This window comes from Centroberyx gerrardi, chromosome 11, assembly GCF_048128805.1.
Source record: "Centroberyx gerrardi isolate f3 chromosome 11, fCenGer3.hap1.cur.20231027, whole genome shotgun sequence".
NCBI lineage: Eukaryota > Metazoa > Chordata > Actinopteri > Beryciformes > Berycidae > Centroberyx > Centroberyx gerrardi.
Window position 1 is genome coordinate 1,007,365 of NC_136007.1, and position 20,472 is coordinate 1,027,836.

Consider the following 20,472-nt stretch of genomic DNA (forward strand, 5'->3'; position numbering starts at 1 on the left):
AGTGTACAGCTCCACCTGAGCTGTCTGAGGAAACTGCTGAAGATCAAGTGGCAGGACAGAATCCCTGACACTAAAGTCCTCAGCAAGGCCAATATTCCCAGCATCCCCACCCTGCTTGCGAAGGCACGGCTCAGATGGACTGGCCATGTGACCAGAATGCCCTGCACGAGACTGCCAAAACAAGTCTTCTTTGGCGAGCTGAAAAATGGCAAGCGAGCGCAAGGTGGCCCCAAAAAGCGCTACAAGGATACCCTGAAAGCCTCCTTGAAGAGCTTTGGATTTGACCTGAAAAGCTGGGAACCCCTAGCTCAGGACCGACCTGCCTGGAGAAGAAATGTCCAGGAAGGTGCAGTCCTCTGTGAGAGCAGGAGAAGCTCCTGTGCTATGTTGAAGAGGCAGCAGCGCAAATCTGCCAAGGAAGGACTTGTGGCTGCACCTCAGAGCTCTACATCCTCCCTGACCTGTCCAGTGTGCCACAGAGAATTCCGGGCTCAGATTGGTTTGTTCAGCCATCTGCGCACTCACCAAAACCCAACAAAATGAGATGTGCCATGGTCATCATCAACTATGATGGACGAACAAGAAGAAGAAGAAGACCTCCAGAAGCTCAAAGAGGCATACAACTTCTGTGGAATCTCTCCAGCAAATCCCACCAAGCAGCACATAAGAGAGCACTGTAGGACAAAGTTACCACAGCCCAGAGAACTGCTGCAGAGAGTTGAAGACGTCCTACATCACTTCCACCTGGCAAAGGACCCCAATGATGTGCTCCTCTTCATGGCCTCCATGTTGAAGATGTGGAGGATTCAGCGTATCCACATCCTGAGAGGCTGCCTGAGTGACCCTGAGGTGGGGGAGGGAATCCTCTACAGGTACGGTGGCACCTTGCAGCTCAACTACACCAAGGGCGAGGGGGCCGCTGTACCTATCTGGATCCCTGTGAGAGGCACCTCTCAGCAGGAGGGCTTCCACTTTCACCAAGCCCAGTGGGTAACAGGCAACCGGGTGTCTAGTGAACTTTTCCAGGCCCAGGCCATGACTGGAGTGGTGCGCTGGAACTTCCAGAGGCTGGTGGACCTGAAGCAGCCTGGTGTGGAGCTGGACGGAACCTATGAGAGCTGCCATCGATGGGCTTCTGATTAAGCACCACGGATCTAAAGATCTTTTGAAGCGGGTGGATGCAGACTATGCGGCCATGGTACAGAGGGTGTGCACCAACCCCAACAGCCTCCTTCATCCTACCACATGCCAGCATATCTCCAGATATGTAAAGCATCTGGCCAAGTTAAAGAACACCAGCTCTTCCCTCAACACCAGCTCAGAGAAGGTTTGGGAGACACAGCAGCTGTGGCAAAGTTTGACCACAGGCAGCCATACGGTCAGTGTGCCTGTCACAACCCTTCCTCCTGCAACTCTCAACCCTCCGGCCGTGGCTCCCCCTCAGGAGGAGTCACTGACCCGGGCCACAGTGGAGAAGATTGTGATAGAGATCCCGGAAAAACAGCAGCAACCACAGCAGCAACAACAGCAGACAAAGAAGATGACAAGGAACTGTTTAGCCTGTGGTCAGCCAAAGTCACGGTATCTTGGTGATGGCTCTTCAATTCATTTTTTTATCAAACAAAAACAGTTAAGTACTTTTACTGCTCCACAAAGGTCTTTAAGACCTATGCAGATGAAGGCCTCACAAACCCCAGGATGCCTTTTGATGAGTTTACTGCCTCTCCTTTTTTTGAGCGGGAGCTAGAGGTGTCATGATCTGGCTCTTTGTGTTTTGCCTGCCCACCTAATCCTTTTCCTTTCTCCCTCTCCCTCAGCAGGTACATGCACAGGGGCGGGGCCGATCTCCACGGGAGTGAGGCTCACAAGGCACACCTGTCTCTCATCCCGCAATCAGCCCGGCTTCTTAAGCCTGCTCCAAATTCTCCCCAGTGCCAGATGATTCCCGCACATGCTCGTGTCTCATGCCTCCTCGCTCTCGTGAAGATCTCCTGTCGTAGTGTTTCCTCAGCGTATCTCTTGTAGATACTCTAGTCCCAGTTTTCTAGTGAGTTTTTTCCCTCCTGGACACTTTAAGTTATTTTGCCTGTTCATGGTCTCGTTTTTCCCGTCAAGGTGATTTTCTGTTAACTTTTGAAAATAAACTGTTTTTGTTCGATTCTGCATCTGGGTCCTGGCTCTCCTTGAACACACCCCTAACAAGAGGCTGCCAGACAGAGGGGGGCAGAGTGGAAGAAGGTGGCAGAGGAGAGGGCAAAGAGGAAGTCAGCAGTGCAGCTGCCAACAGGCCGCCTGTGCAGACGCCCCAACAGCCCACACATTCACACCAGCTTCCCCGGGGTGCCAGGGAAGTATATCTACTGCCCTTCCAGAGTGTTGTCCCTATACAATAGTGATGTGACGTTCGTGAACAATCCGATGCTTTTCAACGGCTCTTTGGTACGAATGAAGGGAACCGAGTCGTACTTGAGAGCCGTTCTTTTTATTGTTGTGCCCAAATTTCACTGCCTGCCCTAAATCCACTTAACCTGACGCGCCAGATGGTCTTGCGTGATCGTGATCTCGCGAATCCAGCTGCCTCGCAAGGTGCTGAAATATGACCGCCGCTGCTGAATTTCTTTTTTTTACCAGAGGAGAGAGGAGAGGAGAAGAGAGGAGGAGAAGAGAGGGCTCCGCTTTATCTCTTTAGAAACTAACGTTATATTATTTTGCGCTACGGACGCTTCATATCCAGGTCAATTCACACACCTGCGAGTATTATGTATATTATGTTATTGTTTACAAGTAAGTAAGCCTTGTTTGAGCCGATGTGGCTCATAGGCCAGGAGCTCATCTCCTGTTTCTGTCAAAGCAGCTCAGTGTACACACCCCAGGACAGTTCACTAGTCCATTGCAGGGTTTATACTAGTAGTATCTGTATATTTTTCTCTATTTTATTTTACTCTATTTTTATAATATTGAAATGTTGTGCAGAAGTTGGCTGTAGTATGGGCCTTTTGCACAAAGTATTATTATTTTGATAAGTTGTTTTACTATTTATTCTTAAACATTTTCTCATGTGAAATGTTTTTCAGATAATTGTTTATCTATCTGATTTGCACTAAAATCTGTTTTGCACAAAAGTTCATTATACTTGGTTTTTTTTATTGTGCCAATAAAAAGTTTTCTAATATTAAGTGTTGCATGAATTGCATTCAAGGCAAGGCAACTTTATTTACATAACACATTTCATACAGAGGGTAAATTCAAAGTAGTAAATTCACTGACAAAGCAGAGGGATATGGCGTCACCTTGTGTAATGTTTACAATGCAGATCATTGACATTAGGTCTGGCAATACGAGTAATTTAGTGCTGCTAAACCTAGTTCACACATACGAAATGAAATTATATTGGTGGGATGTCTAAATTTGAATCTGATCCAAATCTTACCCTATCATTATCCTAGTGATTATTTCGCAGATAAACCTAGTAACCCTCAGCCCCTAAAAAAAAAAAAAGAAAAAAGAACGATGAGCCGCTCTTTTGAACGGCTCTCGGAAAGGAACGGAACCATAAGATCCCCATCAAAGAGCTGCAATTCCCATCACTAATATACAAGGCACAAGGCATGGTCAACGAGATGACCTGGACGGAGTTCCAACAGTCTGCCTTTTATAAGGCTGGAAGGGACAGATGGGTTGCAGAGAGAGGGAAGTGACCACCCTCGACCCCACCCACACACATACAGCACTGCACATTGTACAACTAACATTTTTTTTCATTATCAATTAATCTGTCGATTATTTTTTCATCCTCAAATGTCTTGTTTCGTCCTACCAACATTCCAAAACCCAAAGATATTCAGATTACAATTATATGAAACAGAGAAAAGCAGAAAATCCTCACATTGGAGGAGCTGCAACCAGAGAATGTTTGGCATTTTTGCTTGAAAATGACTTAAAAGATCAATCAATCATCAAAATGGTTGTTGATTATTTTCTGTTGAATTACTAATCAATTGACTAATCGTTTCAGCACTAATATTGTATATATGTTTATGTACGCACTATTTACTGTATATTTACTGTATATATCACTTACTTATCTCCAAGAATGCCTTTTATCATCTTAGGAATTATCTAAAGTTAGATGCTTCCTGTCACAGTCAGATTCTGAAAAGCTGGTTCATGCTTTTATTTCCAGTAGATTACTGTAATGCACTTTTTGCTGGACTGACAAAGCAGATGTTAAATAAACTCCAGCTTATTCAGAATGCTGCAGCCAGAGTATTAACTAAAACCAAAAGGTTTGAACACATCACTCCTATTTTAACTTCTCTTCATTGGCTCCCAGTAAAACAAACAATTGATTTTAAAATACTTCTTATTGTTTTTAAATCTACATGCTCACTGAATACACACCGGACAGATCCCTTAGATCATCAAATAAAGGTCTCCTCACTATACCTAGAATAAATTCTAAATCAGCTTATGGTGCCTTCAGTCATTATGGTCCTACTCTCTGGAAGTCTCTACCACATGAACTAAGGTCTGCTACAACAGTGTCTTCTTTTAAAAGCAGACTAAAAACATATCTCTTTCGCAAGCTTTTAGTTAGGTTTAAAGTGTGTGGTTAACGGGAAAACTTTTATTTTAGAATCAGTATTATTACTATTATTCCCTTTTTAATAATAATAATACCTTCTTATCTTATTCCTTTTTTATTATAATACCTTCTTATCTTATGTTTTTTATCTTATTTTATATGTTTTTATATATGTAATACCTTCTTATCTTATATGTTCTTATATGTTTTTTATGATCTTTGCCTATTTTTTGCTTTTTATTTTGAAGCACATTGAGTCTATGTCACGTGTGTGGAGAAACTCGGGCTGGACCCAAACGCAGACCAGCACACAGAGAACTGGGGTTACGTAAAAGGTTTTAATGGGAAACTGAGGCAAAGTACAAAATAAAGCAGGTAATCCAAAAAGGCAAGAACTCAAAGAGGCCGACAGGCAAAAGGCAAAAACTAAACAAACAAGGAGTCCAAGGCTGGCAGGTAGTTAGAGGAAAAGACTTACTAAACGAACACAGGGAATCAGGGCAGGTAACCAGGCAAGGAACACACAGAACACAACACATAACAAAATGCCGAACTGACAACACACACTGAAAAACACAACCTATACAGACAGGGACTAATGACACACGAGGAACAGCTGGCAGGAGGGGAGAGAGTCCGGGAGCCAATAGGCTGGAAACAGGCAGGAGAAGAGGGAACAAGGTAACTTGGCTAACGAGGGTGATGCAGGGCAGGTGTGGAGGGAAGAGGGCACAGAAGGGAGGAAAGTCCGAGGGCATCTGGTGGACAGGTGGAGAATGGCAGGACTGGGGAGTGAAAGGAAGTGATGGACCGGACAACAGGAGCAGACAGGAGCAGACAAAGACAGGACACAAGGGCTAGGGCTGAGATCGTGACAGATCGTGACAGTCTACGCCTGTCGTATGAAATGTGTTATATAAATAAACTTGACTTGACTTGACTTACTGTTCATTTGTTGTATATATTATCTATTTGGGCGTGTACATTTTTAATTTTGTGTGTTTTGTTCAGAATTCGGCTGTGTGTTTTCAATAAAATATCTCAAAAGGATTACTGTGGCTGTCTACTTAATAGGGGTAGAAAATTAAATAATCATGACATTTTTATTCATATGCTCAACTGTACACTTCCATCAAAGGAATAAACATCCATTGTTGTGCCTCCATTGTTGTTGCCTCAAAGGCAAAATATAGGCCAACCATACTGTAATATGATACTGTCATGATGCCATAATATCATACTGTCATAACATTTGGAAATTAGTGTCTTATTTGCATAATTATTATGGAGTGTCAGCCTGTTCTTCAAATTTAATTTGACAAATAGCAGCATGTAAAAGTAGTAATATCTAAATTTTAAATCACAAGGTTTTAATTTCATTCTAGAAGATTAAATATCTTACCAATGATTAGTTGTGTGAATAACATTCAGTGATCTTTACACAGACTATATAATGTTTATCAAAAATGACAAAGTTAAGAAAATGTATGTATGAAAAGAAGAGAACCTAATAATATTTAATAATGATCATTAGTTAATAGTAATGATCATCGTCACTCTGGGCCAGGACACTGCTGAAAAGGATCGTCAGTGTCATCTCAAGACAGACTACGGGAGTAAATATTTACATATTTACTATAAGATGGTGCATGGTAGCTGTATAAAAAACGTCAAAACACCATCAGAACTTTGTTCCAGACGAGATTCGATCCTCTGCTCTGCTCGCATGAGAAGACAGCAAGAGCTTACTTCCGGTCATGAAAGCCCTCTACAGCTATCCGCGGCTGGCCCGGGGATACTCACCGCTATACTAACGAGGAGAGGTGCTCGAGAGGACCATGTCACGTGGTAGCGACACTTGTGGGAGTTTATTGCTCGACCACTCTAAACCTTTTTCCATTCATTCTCTATAAAACACTACGGATGAATATGGCCTATGGGCTGGTGGCGCTGTTCCCACTTTTACCGGCCAGGGAGAGAAACACAGAGCCTCTGTAATGTGGAAATATGGGAATACTAGCCTGTCATCTTTAAGGAGCCATATATACACTCACCAAGCACTTTATTAGGAACACCATACTAATACAGCTCGCAACAATTGTTGTTGCAGCCGCTGCACGTCTCACTGGCTTTCCGCCCGCAATTCCAGCAGCTCTGAAGCTAACAGAAGCTAACACGGGTGAACAACACTTCGTGCAATCATGGTTACTATAGCTCAGGTGCACGAACTCCTACAACAACAAAAGGAGACGTTTATTGAGATCATTCAGCAACAAGAGAAGAGCTTCAAATGTTTTGTTCAAATCATACTGGATTCTACAAACAAACGAATGGACGACATGTTGAAGGATTTACATGATCTCAAAACAAGCATTCAGTACACCCAGAAGGATACGGACGACCTGAAATCAGCCAGTGCAAAACAGCTAGCCGCCTGCAATAGTCAGCAACAGGTCATGCATACGATGAGCGAAAACATCCAGGACATCAACAAAAAAATGGACTATCTAGAGGGCCAGTCCAGGAGAAATAACCTGGTTATCGATGGAATGGTGGAAACCGAAAACGAAGGATGGGCAGAGACGGAGGAAAAGGTGCGGCGATTGCTGTCGGAAAAACTACAGCTTGGGAAAAACCGTGAGTTGGAGCTGGAGCGAGCTCATCGAATGGGAAGACCGGGAGCGGACAGCAACAGACCACGGCCGATCGTCGTAAAGTTTCTTCGGTACAAGGACAAAGTAGCTGCTCTTCAGAATGCTAGACACCTGAAAGGAACTAACATCTTTATCAATGAGGACTTCACTGAGGCAGTCCGCCAAAAGAGAAGGGATCTCATGCCAGCCATGAGGGCAGCGCGTGAGAAAGGGGACATTGCCTATCTCAGACATGACAGGCTGATAACCCATCCTTCCACGAAACAACGAGGCAGTGGGAAAACCACCTATCCTACGGGTGAGTCGGGTCATTAAGCCCTACTCCTGCAATCTGACTTTTTACTACTTTGTGTCATTTTAATATGGGCTCTAACACTCTTAATATCCCAGGCAAAGGCCTGTTGATTGCTCATTTAAACATCTGTAGCTTAAGAAATAAGATCCATGAATTAAGTAGTGTGATGCAGCCAAACAATATCCATATACTGGCAATATCTGAAACGCACCTAGACCCCTCATTTGAGAATACAGAATTAGCGGTTGATGGATACACTTTGTTCAGGAAAGACCGAAATAAATATGGGGGAGGTGTAGCTTTGTATGTCCAGAATCACATTCCAGTAAAAATACGAAGGGATTTAATGTTGTGTGATATAGAGGCACTGTGGGTACAGGTTCACCTGCCACAAAATAAACCAATACTTGTGGGTTGCTGCTACAGGCCGCCTAGTGCGGATATGAAATACTTAGACTCTATTTGTGAAATGCTGGACAAATCTAGTGATGAAAACCGTGAATTATATTTTGTAGGTGATTTAAACATTGATTGGTTAGCTGTGTGTCCGCTAAAGAAGAAGCTCCTTGCAGTAGCTAGTGCTTGTAACTTAACACAAACTATTACACTACCAACAAGAACCAGCACAAATAAGAATGGACTATCATCATTTAAATGCATTGATCACTTCTTCACAAATATTCCTGAACACTGCTCTAAAGCAGTATCAGTAGCTGTTGGTTTTAGTGATCATAACTTAATAGCACTAAAAAGGAAAACTAAGGTCCCTAAAGCAGCCAGTAGGATTATACACAAAAGGTCATACAAGCACTTCCAGCAAGAACTTTTTATGGAGGATGTGAGAAACGCTAACTGGTCAACAGTGTGTCATGAGGAGGACCCGGATTTGGCACTGAGTATATTCATGAGATTATTTATGCAAATTGCTGACAAACATGCACCTTTGAAAAAAACAACTGTAAGGGCAAAATGTGCCCCATGGATCAGTAGTGATTTAAAAACACTCATGGCGCAACGAAATGAGGCGAAAAAAGTGGCTGAAACATCTGGCTTACTATCTGATATGGAAAACTACCGTAAATTAAGAAATCAGGTAACCAAACTGAATAGAAGTAAAAAGAAAGAACATTACCAGAGTAAAATCAATGATTCTAAAAATGATGGAAAAAAACTATGGAAAACATTGAATGAAATAATGGGAAGGTCGTCACATCAGGCAAATTCATTTATAGAAACTAATGGTACTTTCTTAACAAAACCAGTTGAGATTGCCAATTATTTTAATAATTACTTCATGAGCAAGGTTGATAATCTCAGAAAGAACTTGACACCTACTGATGGCTCCTCCCTATGCACACTAATTGAGAACTGTATGATGAAGGATAAAAACTGTCAATTTGATTTTGTGCAGGTTGACACCCCTGATATCGAGAGACTGTTGTTGTCTCTGCCAAATGAGAAACCGGCTGGTATAGACCATCTAGATGGTAAACTGTTACGAATTGCTTCTACTCATGTATCTACTCCAATTTGTCACATCTTTAATAAATGCTTAATGTATGGGGTTTGTCCAAAGGTTTGGAAAGAGGCAAAGGTGATTCCAATACCAAAGGATAATAAATCAATCTTCACAGGTACAAACAGTCGTCCAATAAGCATACTTCCTGTCCTGAGCAAATTGTTGGAGAAAATAGTTTTCAAACAAATCCAAGATTATTTTACCAGGAATAAACTGATCACTAGTTCGCAGCACGCATACAGAGAAAGTCACTCTACGGCCACTGCCCTAGCCCAGTTAACTGATGATTGGCTGAAACAAATGGATAATAAGAAAATGGTAGGCACAGTGTTGCTTGACTTCAGTGCCGCATTTGATGTAATAGATCATGACATAATGATTATTAAATTAAAGAAATATGGATTTAGCAGTACGGCACTCTCTTGGATGGTCAGCTATCTATCTGGGAGATCGCAGAGAGTCTTTTTTAATGGTAGCCTATCTGACTGTATATACAACAGCTGTGGAGTTCCACAAGGAAGCTGCTTGGGCCCCTTACTTTTCTCTATTTTCACAAATGATCTGCCTTTAGCGATTGAGAATTCTAACATGGTAATGTATGCAGATGACACGACACTGTATAGCGCTGCTTCAACGAAAAATGAACTAGTAACCATCTTGAATCAAGATCTAGAGAGAGTGTCTAATTGGGTGAAAAATAACAAGCTAGCCCTGAACATTTCCAAAACTAAAAGTATGGTTTTTGGCTCAAGAAGTATGCTTATTGGTGACCCACAGCTGCATCTATCGATATCAGGGATGGCAATAGAACAGGTCAAAAAGACAAAACTACTGGGTGTAATGTTGGATGGACTATTGTCGTGGTCTGATCACATTGACGGCATTGTGACCAAAATGGGAAGAGGCATAGCAATGATTAGAAAGTGCTCCACTTATTTAACATCCTCTATTATCTGTCAAGTAATACAGTCCTTGGTCTTTTGTCACCTGCAATACTGTCCAGTTATATGGTCAGCGGCAGCTAAGAAAGACATAAATAAACTACAACTAGTTCAAAATCGAGCTGCCAGATTGGCACTCCATTGCTCAACACGCACAAATATAGCATATATGCACACTCGCCTGTCCTGGTTCTCAGTTGAAACTAAACTCCACTATAGCCTCCTCATGTTCTTCAGAAATGTAGTATTTAATCAGACACCTGAATATTTTTTTAACCAAGTACTAAACACAAGCAACAGACATAACCATTACACCAGGAATGCCAGCTCAGGTCACTTGATACCTCCAACCCCAAGAACAAACCTCCTCAAACGCACAGTTACTTACTGTTCAGTAATGTCTTGGAACTCACTACCTCCTCACATAACTCGCACACAAAACAAATTGTCATTCAAAAAACTATTAAAGGCACACTTGGGGCCGCTGACCATATGAATTGTATTTGACCAAATATAATGTATATTGTTTGTACTGATACTATACACCTAAGTATCTGATTGTACCATTTTTAACTGTATGTTTTATGTTATGTATTGTATGTATTATGTCTTATGTCCTTTTTGTGGACCCCAGGAAGATTAGTGGTCGCCAAGGCGTCAGCTAATGGGGATCCATTTAATAAACAATAAACAATAAACAATACTGGGTAGGTATCAGCTTTCAGCTCAATGTCAACCGCCTACCAAAGTGCCATCCGCCTGCATGTTGGACGTGTTGCATTCTGGGATGCTTTTCTGCTCACCACAGCTGTAAAGAGGTTATCTGAGTTACTGAAGCCTTTCAGTCAGCTCCAACCAGTCTGGCCGTTCTCCTCTGACCTCTCTCATCAACGAGGCGTTTCCGTCCGCAGAACTGCCGCTCACTGGAAGTTTTTTGTTTTTCGCATCATTCTGTGTGAACTGTAGAGACTGTTGTGTGTGAAAATCCCAGGAGATCAGCAGTTTCAGAAATACTCAAACCAGCCCGTCTGGCACCGACAGCCACGCCACGGTCAAAGTCTCTGAGATCACATTTTTTCCCCATTCTGATGTTTGATGTGAACATGAACTGAAGCCGCTGACCTGTATCTGCATGATCTTATGCATTGCACTGCTGCCACATCATTGGCTGATAGGATAATTGCATGAATAAGCAGGTGAACAGGTGTTCCTAATAAAGTGCTCGGTGAATGTATATTATTTAATTTCTTCTTTATATACGAATTATAGATACACAGAATGGACAGGATTTGCTTGTAAATGAAGTGGACTCAAAGTCTTCAGTCCACCAAAGTGTCTATACTACTCTTCACCTCTGATTAAAGGGACATTCAACCAGAATGAACTTTCAGATTGTTATTCTTCAAATTATGAAATAAAAAAAGAATAATGTTATGATTTCTGAAGATCAATCAGAATGCAATCCTCTGACATGACTGATCTTGTGTCAGACTCAATGAGGAGCTGTCTGCTTTGATTGGTCAGGATTTAAATAGGTTTGGTCCATCAGCTGCTGGTTGGATGTTGGTCGACTGCCTGTTGGAAAACTTTTACACAAAATGTGACTCTGCTCTTTCTTTAAGGTGACTTTGTATTTTGTTTTCTTACATTGTTGTATGATGTTTGTCTGTGACTTTTATGTTTGTCATGATGCTGCTTTCTTGACCAGGTCTGCCTTGACAGAAGAGACACAACTTATAAAACAACTTAAAATATATCTGTTTATTTTAAGGAAACATAAGTACACATTAAAGTCAACAAATTATGTTTAAAACTATGCTTGCTTGAGAAGAAGATCAAACAATGTTCATTTAACTTTATTTCTGGCAAACAATTGTAGAAAACAAGATAGATGTTTAGCTTGGAGTGGTGAGATTAATTAAATACCAAATAAAACAAAAGTCCAAAGGGAAGATATTTTAACCTGTCAATCATCCAAAGCAGACTCTCAGATGAACAACAACTTGATTCTTTCTGGTTAAATATCTGATTTATTTCACTTTCCATATAAAATGTCCATGTTCCTGTACATGTGTGATGTTAAAACCCTGTTCAGTTACCAAACACACAGAATACACTCTATTTACAGTGATGGACTGTTTGTTTACAGTGAAATGAGTAGTAAACTTATATGAAAATACAAACATTAATAATATTCTGTCTTTGTGTGTGTGTTTGTGTGTGTGTGTGTGTGTTTGTGTGTGTGTGTGTGATCCTGTCCAGAGTGAACCATCATCTCAGCAGCTGTGTTTGGTCAGCAGTGTGAGTGTTTCTCTCCCTCCTCTATCTGACAAGAGACACTGAGGAACCAGACTCAGACCAGAACCTGAACCCAGGATAGAGTGGTTCAGTGAATGTGGAGTGGAAGGTGTGGATGTGGATCAGTGTGTCAGAGGAAACTCTGTAGAAGGACAGAGAGCCAGCAGACCAGTCCAGATACACTGCTACTCTGTTAGAGTCAGAGGAGGGGAGGGGAGGTATGTCTGTTCTTCTGTTATTGTGCCAGACGGAGTAATAATCATCAGAGCAGACCAGACTCCAGGACTTTTCATTCCTTCCAATCCAGCAGTCATCACTGGTTCCTCTCCTTCTGATTCCTCTGTAAGTCACTCCTACATGAACCGTTCCTTTCCACTCGACCTCCCAGTAACAGCGACCAGTCAGACCATTTCTACACAGCAGCTGATACCAGTAGTCAAATCTCTCTGGGTGATCAGGATATGGCTGCTCCTCTCTCACCACTGTCACCTCTCTGTTGTCTTCAGACAGGAAGAGGTTTCTGTGTGCTGTGTTTGGGTCCAGAGTGAGTTCACAGGCATCTGATGAGAGAACAAGACTCAATACAGCAGCAGCTTCTCATCTAATACACCTGTTGTGTTTATTATTTGTTGAATTATTAACAGTTTGATCATTAATTTCTCAACACGTTCATGATGACACATTGTGTCGGCCATCCTCTTCATTCACAGCAGGATTTGAATGAATGGACGTCACATACTGCTGTGTAAATGAACTTTCTATCATTAACAGCCATTTATACAAAAACTAAATTAGATTTAGACTTTATATATTTTGTTATAGATATGATGACAATTCTGTATTACTATTATTTCCTAACTTATTCAGTTAATGTAACCTGTATTCACAAAATGCTTCATACATAATATCAATTGCCTTAAATTGATGCTCCTCACTCATTCATTCATAATAAACATCATCATGTCATCATGCTTGTTTAATTTAGTGGAGAGAAAAGCTGTTGAACTTGAGAGCAAACTATTTGCTTTTGCAGACAGTGCTTCATTGGATTTTATTCTTGTATAATTAGATAAATAGTAAAATTAAGATCATGGAGTAAAGAATGTCTTTGTAGTCACACATCAGCTATATGTTTTTTGGGGGTTCAACAGTTAAAAGCAGCTCAGGACATACAGAAGAAACAGCAACTACACCATGTAAATAACTGAATGTGTGTTGCTGTGTTTTCATGAATCAAACTAAATACACACTTACACTTCCTCAGACCTGGTTTCAGCCTCTGCTCTCCACCATGGTCCACACTGGGGGAATAAACAAAGTCAGACCAACAGATTCTCTTTGATGATGGAAACATGGACATTTAATAACCTTCAATATGAAGGATTTTCCATACAGCATCAGTCATATCTCCTGTTAAACATTAATCAATACTCCTCATCTTCTCAGTGAGACAGAGAAAATGTGTGTGACTCTCAGCCTTCTAGCAGACGTTGCCTCTCCAGACCTGAGAGAGTCCAGTCTCCAGTGTGGATCCTCCAGTCCAGCAGAGAGCAGCTTCACTCCTGAGGCTCCTGGATGATTGTAGCTCAGGTCCAGCTCTCTCAGATGGGAGGGGTTGGAGCTCAGAGCTGAGGCCAGAGAAGCACAGCCTTCCTCTGTGAGCAGACAGCCTGACAGCCTGCACACACACACACACACACACACACACACACACACACACACACACACACACACACACACACACACACATACACACGAACACACACACACACACACACACACACACACACACAGAGACACACACACACACACACACACACACACACACACACACACAAACACACACACACACACACGCACGCACACACACACACACACACACACACACACACACACACACACACAAACACTCACAAAGATTAGGTGACATTAACCTGCATGTGGAGCAGGATTTCACTGGTCATGTGTTGACCATGTTGAGGAATCCTGACCTGAGAGTCTCCAGTCTACAGTGTGGACTCTCCAGTCCAGCAGAGAGCAGCTTCAGTCCTGAATCCTGCAGGTCGTTGTTACTCAGGTCCAGCTCTCTCAGACTAGAGGACTGGGAGCTGAGAACTGAGGCCAGAGCTCCACAGCTTCTCTCTGACAGCTGACAGCCACTCAGCCTGAAGAAGAGTTAGTGATGAAGATGAACAAGAACTTTGAAAAAAACAAAAAAAACAAAAAACAAAAAACAATATATATATATATATATATATATATATAAATATATATATATATATATTTTAAGTCCAATTCCAAAATCATATAAAGATGACTCCAGAGTTCCACTTAATTATAGAGGTATTAGTTTGATTAGCACTGTTTATAAAACGTAGCATTCCTCCATACTCAATGAGACTTTAATGGTCTTCTTAGAAAAGAGACATCTGCTGGCAGAAGAGCAGAATGGCTTCCATAAGGCCAGGGCTTGTATTGACCACATTTATTCCATAAAGAAATAGACTACAGAACAATAAAACTACTTTCTAGTTTTAGAAATGTATACTACCCACCCAGGGCTCCCAGCCTTGCCCTATATGGTGATTTTTTGTTTGCAAATCACTGTGTTATATAATCTCATGTGGGATGGGCGGTTAATTTTGCATGACACGAAAACATTTTTTTAATTAATTAATTCATTCATTCATTCATAAAATAACTATAATAATCGTATATATAATAATAAACTATATATATATGTATATATATATATATATACATATATATATAAAAGATCATATTATGTATTTAATATATCGAGTTATCGATGCACTTACACAGATTTAGTGGAGGCTTTGACCACTGGCAGCAGCCCCAGAAGAGCCTCCTCTGAAGCAGAGTATTTCGTCAGGTCAAACACGTCCAGCTCTTCTTCTGATGACAGTAAGATGAAGACCAGAGCCGACCACTGAGCAGGGGAGAGTCTGGCTCTGGAGAGACTTCCTGATCTCAGGTACTGTTGGATCTCCTCCACTAGAGAACGGTCATTCAGCTCATTCAGACAGTGGAACAGATTGATGCTTCTCTCTGGAGAGGGATTCTTCTTTATCTTCTCCTGGATGTACTGGACTGTTTCCTGATTGGTCTGTGACCTACTTCCTGTCTGTGTCAGCAGGCCTCGTAGGAGAGTCTGATTGGTCTGCAGTGAAAGACCCAGGAGGAAGCGGAGGAACAAGTCCAGGTGTCCATTTGGACTCTGTAAGGCCTTGTCCACAGCACTCTGGTAGAAGATAGTTTCAGGTTTATTTTCTAATGTGTGCTTGTCTAACATGGCTCCTGCCTGTTTTGTTGTTTTCTTAGTTATTTTTTGTTTTGCTGGTTTCTTGAACAGGGAGAATAGACCTTTACTCATAAACCGTTCTCTGGACAATATTGGTTCAGAATGGTCACCAGTGTGGGAGGTTGACTGAGTTTCTGACAGCAGATTGACACCAGAGTCGATGAATGAGACGAGGACATGAACAGCAGCCAGAAACTCCTGAATACTCAGATGGACAAAGCAGAAGACCTGGTCCTGGTTCAGCCCACGCTCCTCTTTAAAGATCTGTGTGAACACTCCTGAGTACACTGAGGCTGCTCTGATATCAATGCCACACTCTGTCAGGTCGGCTTCATAGAAGATCAGGTTGCCTTTCTCCAGCTGCTCAAAAGCCAGTTTTCCCAGAGAGAGAATCATCTTCCTGGTCTCTGTAGTCCAGTGTGGATCTGTCTCAGCTCTCCCATGATACTTGACATTCCCCCGTTTGGACTGAACCACCAGGAAGTGGATGTACATCTCAGTCAGGGTCTTGGGCAGGTCTCCTCTCTCACTGGTTTTCAACATATGGTCCAGAACTGTAGCAGTGATCCAGCAGAAGACTGGGATGTGGCACATGATGTGGAGGCTTCGTGAAGTCTTGATGTGGGAGATGATTCTGCTGGCCTGCTCCTCATCTCTGAATCTCTTCCTGAAGTACTCCTCCTTCTGTGGGTCAGTGAAGCCTCTCACCTCTGTCACCATGTCAACACACTCAGGAGGGATCTGATTGGCCGCTGCAGGTCGTGTGGTTATCCAGAGGCGAGCAGAGGGAAGCAGTTTCCCCTTGATGAGGTTTGTCAGCAGCACGTCCACTGAGGTCGACTCTGTAACATCAGTCAGGATCTCGTTGTTCTGGAAGTCTAGAGGAAGTCGACACTCATCCAGACCGTCAAAGATGAACACAACCTGGAACTTGTCAAACCTGCAGATTCCTGCTTCTTTGGTCTCAGTAAAGAAGTGATGAAGAAGTTCCACCAAGCTGTACTTTTTCCCTTTCAGCAGATTCAGCTCTCGGAAAGTGAACGGAAATGTGAACTGTATATCCTGGTTGGCTTTGTCTTCAGCCCAGTCCAGAGTGAACTTCTGTGTTAAGACTGTTTTCCCAATGCCAGCCACTCCCTTTGTCATCAATGTTCTGGTTGGTTTCTCTCTTCCAGGTAAGGGTTTAAAGATGTCTTCACATTTGATTGTTGTTTCTGGTCTCACTGGTTTCCTGGATGCTGCTTCAATCTGTCTGACCTCATGTTCATCATTGACCTCTCCACTCCCTCCCTCTGTGATGTGAAGCTCTGTGTAGATCTGATTCAGAAGTGTTGGGTTTCCTGCTTTAGCAATCCCCTCAAACAAACACTGAAACTTCTGCTTCAGATTAGACTTCTGTTGATGTTGGCAGATGGCAGCAAGAGTTTCTGAAAGGAAAAACAACAAATAATATCAATAAATGGATGTTATATTAAATGTGAGAAATGTGAATATTTTCCTGGTAAATGTTTTGAGTTCACAACTCCGTGGTATCTATTTAGATTATTATTGATGGGTGGAAAAACGGATCCTGACTGTGTGTGCAGCTAAATGTGAAAGGCAACTTTTGGTGTGTTAGTTTTTTTTAATGTAAACCACTGTGTTCAGCATTTTACACAGACATTAACAAATCAATAATTTAACCAGATGGGGATTGTGCTCATGTACCTTCCAATCTGTTATTGAAGAGATGTAGTTTTAGAAATGTCTGTATTTACAGCAGAGGTTAGAAATTCAAACATTTCCATTTTCCACCATCTCCCCTCTCCATCATGTTAAACCTGTTAAAAGCCTCTTACTGCTCTGCAGAGAGTCAGCCAGCTCCTCCTGCTTCATTCTCCTCAGGAACTGCAGTGTGAGCTTCAGAAAAGCCTTTCTGCTGCTCCTCCTCTGCTCTTCCTCCTCACCGTCCACCACCTCCTCATCCTCCCTCTGCCTCTCTGAGCATTCTGGGTAATCTGGACTCAGAACCCTCTGGAACCTTTTCAGCTCGTTCTTCACAAAGGTGATGATGTTCTCCTCAAGCAGCTGGAACAGAATATAATATACAAATTAAACTTCTATACTAAAATCTGGACACAAAATCAAACACAAAACACAAAATCAAATCCATCTTGCAGAGACTGAAAGCCCACTGGTCTAAAGAGTGCAGCATGGAGACTATAATGACCAGAATGGTTGTTTTGCATTTCACTGAAGGTGAAGTACAAGGTGCTGATGTACATTTACACACCATAAATATGGAGTCCAGGTCTGTTTGATGCTCCTGGGCAGACTGACCACTGGGAACCTCTGACCTCTCCTGGTGGACTCTGTGGAGAAGACATGATGTATTAGGTCATATAATGTCACACACACACACACACACACACACACACACACACAATGAACTCAACTGTAAATGCTGCTCTGATTATTGGATGTGATGTTTTAAAAGAAGAAACTCAATCCACAGAATTTGAAGGATCAGATCAATTCTATATCTGATCACTGTGAATCTGACAACAGCAAACCCATCTGCTGTTATCATCAGTTTTAAATACCTTCGATCAATAGAGAGGTGTCTATCTTTGAACTCAATAGGTTGCATCATAGACCGGTCGCTCTTCATGGACACACAGCTGGGTTCAGGGGAGTCTGGTCTCTCCTGTTGGATCCTGATAGAAACATATTATGAACTTAGTGCAGGTATCTGTGTCTTTATGAAGAAGACAATTCTGCTTTTCATTAATCCTACCATACAGAGAAAATAATGACTTACTTATTTCCAGGAGGATGTTTATCTTTAAATGTAAAAGGTTGATCCATAGACCGGTCACTCTTCATGGACACACAGCTGGGTTCAGGGGAGTCTGCTCTCTCCTGCTGGACTGGGCTTCAACACAACAGAGACAGAGCTTTTACTCTGAATAATGATGCTGTAATGATTTCACTGCTGAGCTCTGAGATGGAGAACAGTCATGGACAGTTAGAGATCCTCATCTTACCTCTTAGCTTTGGTCCGGCTGTCATGTTCCCCAGACAGAGTGGTTTTAGAGGGAGGGAGCCCCTCCTCTCTCTCCTCAGACTGACTCATAGTAGAGCGAACACCTTTACACAAACACACTGGGCTGATTCATGACAACAAGGTTTCCATCACAGGATATATTATTTCAAAGGCTGATTCTTCCTGTCAGTACCATGTCACATATACAGAGTGTAGTAATACTCAGACCAGCTGCCCTTTACATCAAATTCACTGACCAGGTTCATCTAGAAAGGATTTTTAAACCTCTGGGACAGTTGAATCAAAGGAAGTGTGTTTTAGTATCTGGCAAGGTGTCAGTGTTTTGCTCACTTGGTGAATCAACAGTGGAAGAAATGAAATGCACTTCAGTCAAGCTGATCCAACCTGTCAGACTAGTTCTAAGATTTCCTGCATATTTCACCAATGAAATGAGTTGAGATTACAATAAAAAGTTGGTCATTGTAAAGAAATTGATCTAAATTGAGTCTAAATGTGCGCATCATGTCATGTCTGTCATTTGGCGATACACAGACCAGTAAACAGCAGCATTATACTCAATCTGACAGAGACAACTGCTGTGGAAACTAAAGTGAAACTTAAAATTATACAATTTGCTCCAAACTCAAATGTGTTTAACAGTATTTATAAAAAGTAACTTGACAGTTTTTAGTCGAAGATTTATAAAACTGCTCAACACTCAAAAGCACAGAGTGCAGTGTAAAGACTAACATACCCCCCCCCCCCCCCCCCCCCTCCACACACACACACACACACACACACACACACACTCACACACACACACACTCACACACACACACACACACACACACACACACACACACACACACAACAACCACTGTAACAAGTAAATTATCAGCCTGTGGAAAACTGCAGGGTCTTTACCTGGTGAACTCACATCCAGATCAAATCAAAGAGACTTTCTAGCTTCATCTGTAGAGGAAACACTGAGAGAGAAGACGCTGCTTTTTCTCCTTCGTCAGTTCTGCTTGTGAACATTTGACCTGAAGGCGCGGTCACATGCTCATAACTTCACTATCAAAGTCCAGAAACTTCAGTATGATATCAAACCTTCCATAAAAAACCCATAAAAGTCATAAACTCTTTAACATTATTACCTGAACTCCAGCTTGTCTCAGCTCTGTTAACATTAGATCTCTTCCTCTTTGGTCCATTCTGTATCTGAGTAAAACATTTAGGCTGCACTGACTCCTCTGGACAAAACTCACATTAACTAGTTGGATGTTTCCTTACAATATGTAACGTTTTATTTAACCTGCTATGTCCAATTCTTAATTTCTTTATATTATGATCTCCTCCTTTCTGTTTTTTCCTCTACTCTTTATTATGCAAACTTTATTTTGTATAACATAAACACAGTATGTCTTCCCTTGTCATCTCCATCCCAGTATTCCTCACATTTCTGACCTGCCACCCTCCACAGCTGTAGAAATCTTCAAATCCAAACTCAAAATCTATTTCTTCTCACAGTCATACGACCAACCAGAGCACCGTCCAGCTGGGGACCGACAGTCTCTTCTTCTACCTTAGCTTAGACAGCATTAACAGAGAAACCTGCTGGGACCCAGCGTAGTGCTGCCTGCTGCCCATCAGTCTGAGCTCTGATCCCTCTCTGCCTCCATGAAGCTCTCACAGAGAAAACAGACTCCTCCCCGTCGGGGAATTGAACCCCGGTCTCCCATGTGACAGGCGGGGATACTCACCACTATACTAACGAGGAGAGAGGGAGATACTGGTACGAGGTCACATATCCATTTATTCTCTGTAGGAGTT

The 20,472-nt window shown here is 42.0% G+C and overlaps 2 protein-coding genes across 2 annotated transcripts in view; both read right to left on the reverse strand.

Annotated features, from left to right (window-relative positions):
• LOC139927498 (uncharacterized) overlaps positions 1-19,668 on the reverse strand; it is a 96,333-nt gene extending 76,665 nt beyond the window's left edge. Inside the window, exon 1 of the mRNA XM_078286666.1 lies at positions 19,564-19,668. The gene's annotated coding sequence lies outside the window, so the exon portion shown is untranslated. The remainder of the gene's footprint in view (positions 1-19,563) is intronic.
• Positions 11,758-18,290, reverse strand: LOC139926432 (protein NLRC3-like). Its single transcript, XM_078286916.1, has 8 exons — positions 18,197-18,290; positions 17,887-17,965; positions 17,453-17,681; positions 15,112-17,041; positions 14,284-14,457; positions 13,797-13,970; positions 13,547-13,593; positions 11,758-12,852 (listed from the first exon to the last, which is right to left on the reverse strand). The coding sequence occupies exons 1-8, from the start codon at positions 18,262-18,264 to the stop codon at positions 12,317-12,319; spliced, it is 3,237 nt and encodes a 1,078-aa protein (XP_078143042.1). The 5' UTR covers positions 18,265-18,290; the 3' UTR covers positions 11,758-12,316.
• Positions 19,669-20,472: the final 804 nt, after the last annotated feature.

Excerpts from the sequence above, each read along its gene's own strand:
- LOC139926432 (XM_078286916.1), bottom strand. The coding sequence starts at position 18,264 with ATGAAGAGCGACCGGTCTATGATGCAACCTATTGAGTTCAAAGATAGA. Across the intron at positions 17,042-17,452 it reads GGCTGACTCTCTGCAGAGCA|AAACTCTTGCTGCCATCTGC; the intron begins GTAAGAGGCTTT and ends TTTTCCTTTCAG. Across the intron at positions 13,971-14,283 it reads TGTAGACTGGAGACTCTCAG|GCTGTCAGGCTGTCTGCTCA; the intron begins GTCAGGATTCCT and ends GTGTGTGTGCAG.